Source organism: Asparagus officinalis, chromosome 1 (assembly GCF_001876935.1).
Source record: "Asparagus officinalis chromosome 1, Aspof.V1, whole genome shotgun sequence".
In the NCBI taxonomy this organism is placed as follows: Eukaryota; Viridiplantae; Streptophyta; class Magnoliopsida; order Asparagales; family Asparagaceae; genus Asparagus; species Asparagus officinalis.
This window is the reverse complement of record NC_033794.1, coordinates 127,359,774-127,361,146: the sequence shown is the minus strand read 5'-3', so window position 1 is coordinate 127,361,146 and position 1,373 is coordinate 127,359,774. Positions and strand designations below refer to the sequence as shown.

Here is a 1,373-nt window from a genome sequence, read left to right as displayed (position 1 = left end):
GTAAAAGAAGTCTTATAAAAAGACTATTTCTTTTGAATTTATTGTAATCGACAATTAAAATAATAATAATGTAATATAATATTATAATGTTTTAAATAATTTTTATTAAAACATAAAACTACATGTATTTTTAAGATTATTTAATATAAAAAAATATGTATTTATTTTCCTCATTTTACTGTCTAAGAGACTTCATACCATAAAATGGATATATTTATGTGCAACACATGTACACTATACTAAACATACATTACAATTATCTCTATATACTATACTATAATACATTACAATTATCACTATATAATATACTATAACATGTTATAACAGAAAAATGTAATGATTTCCATTTATTTATAAACTATAACATAACATCACATGTAACACATGTATTGCATACCAATTTTATAAAGAATATCATCATGGAATCTACTGAATGATGAAAAGATATTGGTGGATTGTAGGGATTGTCTGCAATTGAGGATCTAGACGATCCTTCCCCGTCAAAATCACCTGTGTTGTCTTCATGCTAGGAATAAGAGCAGTGACAACTTTATACAAGAGAGTTTATACTATCATTACTACATAGAAATAAAATGAAACATTTTCTTGTAAACTGCACTTTTGATTAATTCTTAACTTCGCACACGACACCAATATTTGATAAAAATTCTGATGAAGACAGAGTAGTACCATGACATAACTACGTCTACTGCTCAAACTCCCTACAAAGAACTCCAACCTAAACGCTAACTCAAAAGAAGAAGAAAAGGAAAAAAGATAAAATCCCTAAATAGACGAAAAACCTTTATCTAATTAATTGATGAAAAGAAGAAAATAACATCTATTCAAACTTTTGTCACACACGAACTTCTGGTGATCATTCAGATTCTTCTTTAGGAGCTTCTAAAAGCTTTGGGTACGAAGAAGGGGAAGCTTGCATCCTCGACGTCGTACCGCTGTCAATGTAAACACCAATTGATTGGAGATAAAATCCATCCGAATAGCCGTGGAAACCTCTGATACGATTGCCAGAAGCACTAAACGAAAATTGAGTAGTACCACGACCAAAAGCAGTAACACTACCGGAAGCATAACCATAAGGTCCATGGCGTACGCCACCCGCATCGAACACGAGAGACTGTACGTGAGCCGGCCTGCCCGATATCATCGAGTATGATCCGGATACTGATGTTATAGGACCTGTTATTTGTATCTGAAACAAAACATGAAACATAATGTGAATTTTCAGAATATCTAATGTTTAATGAATTCCGTTATTCACATCCGAAGTCCGAACGAGCCCTATTGGGCAAAATACGTAAGATTGCTCCGTAATCAATGAACGGAATAAAAGTGCAAGTATCTTTTATCGG

At 32.3% G+C, this 1,373-nt stretch overlaps 1 protein-coding gene across 1 annotated transcript in view; it reads right to left on the bottom strand.

The window, feature by feature from the left end:
• The window catches only part of LOC109844467 (jacalin-related lectin 3-like), a 1,467-nt gene continuing 732 nt past the window's right edge, over positions 639-1,373 (bottom strand). Inside the window, exon 3 of the mRNA XM_020413522.1 lies at positions 639-1,213. Within this exon, the coding sequence (XP_020269111.1) occupies positions 878-1,213 (336 nt within the window). The 3' untranslated portion in view covers positions 639-877. The remainder of the gene's footprint in view (positions 1,214-1,373) is intronic.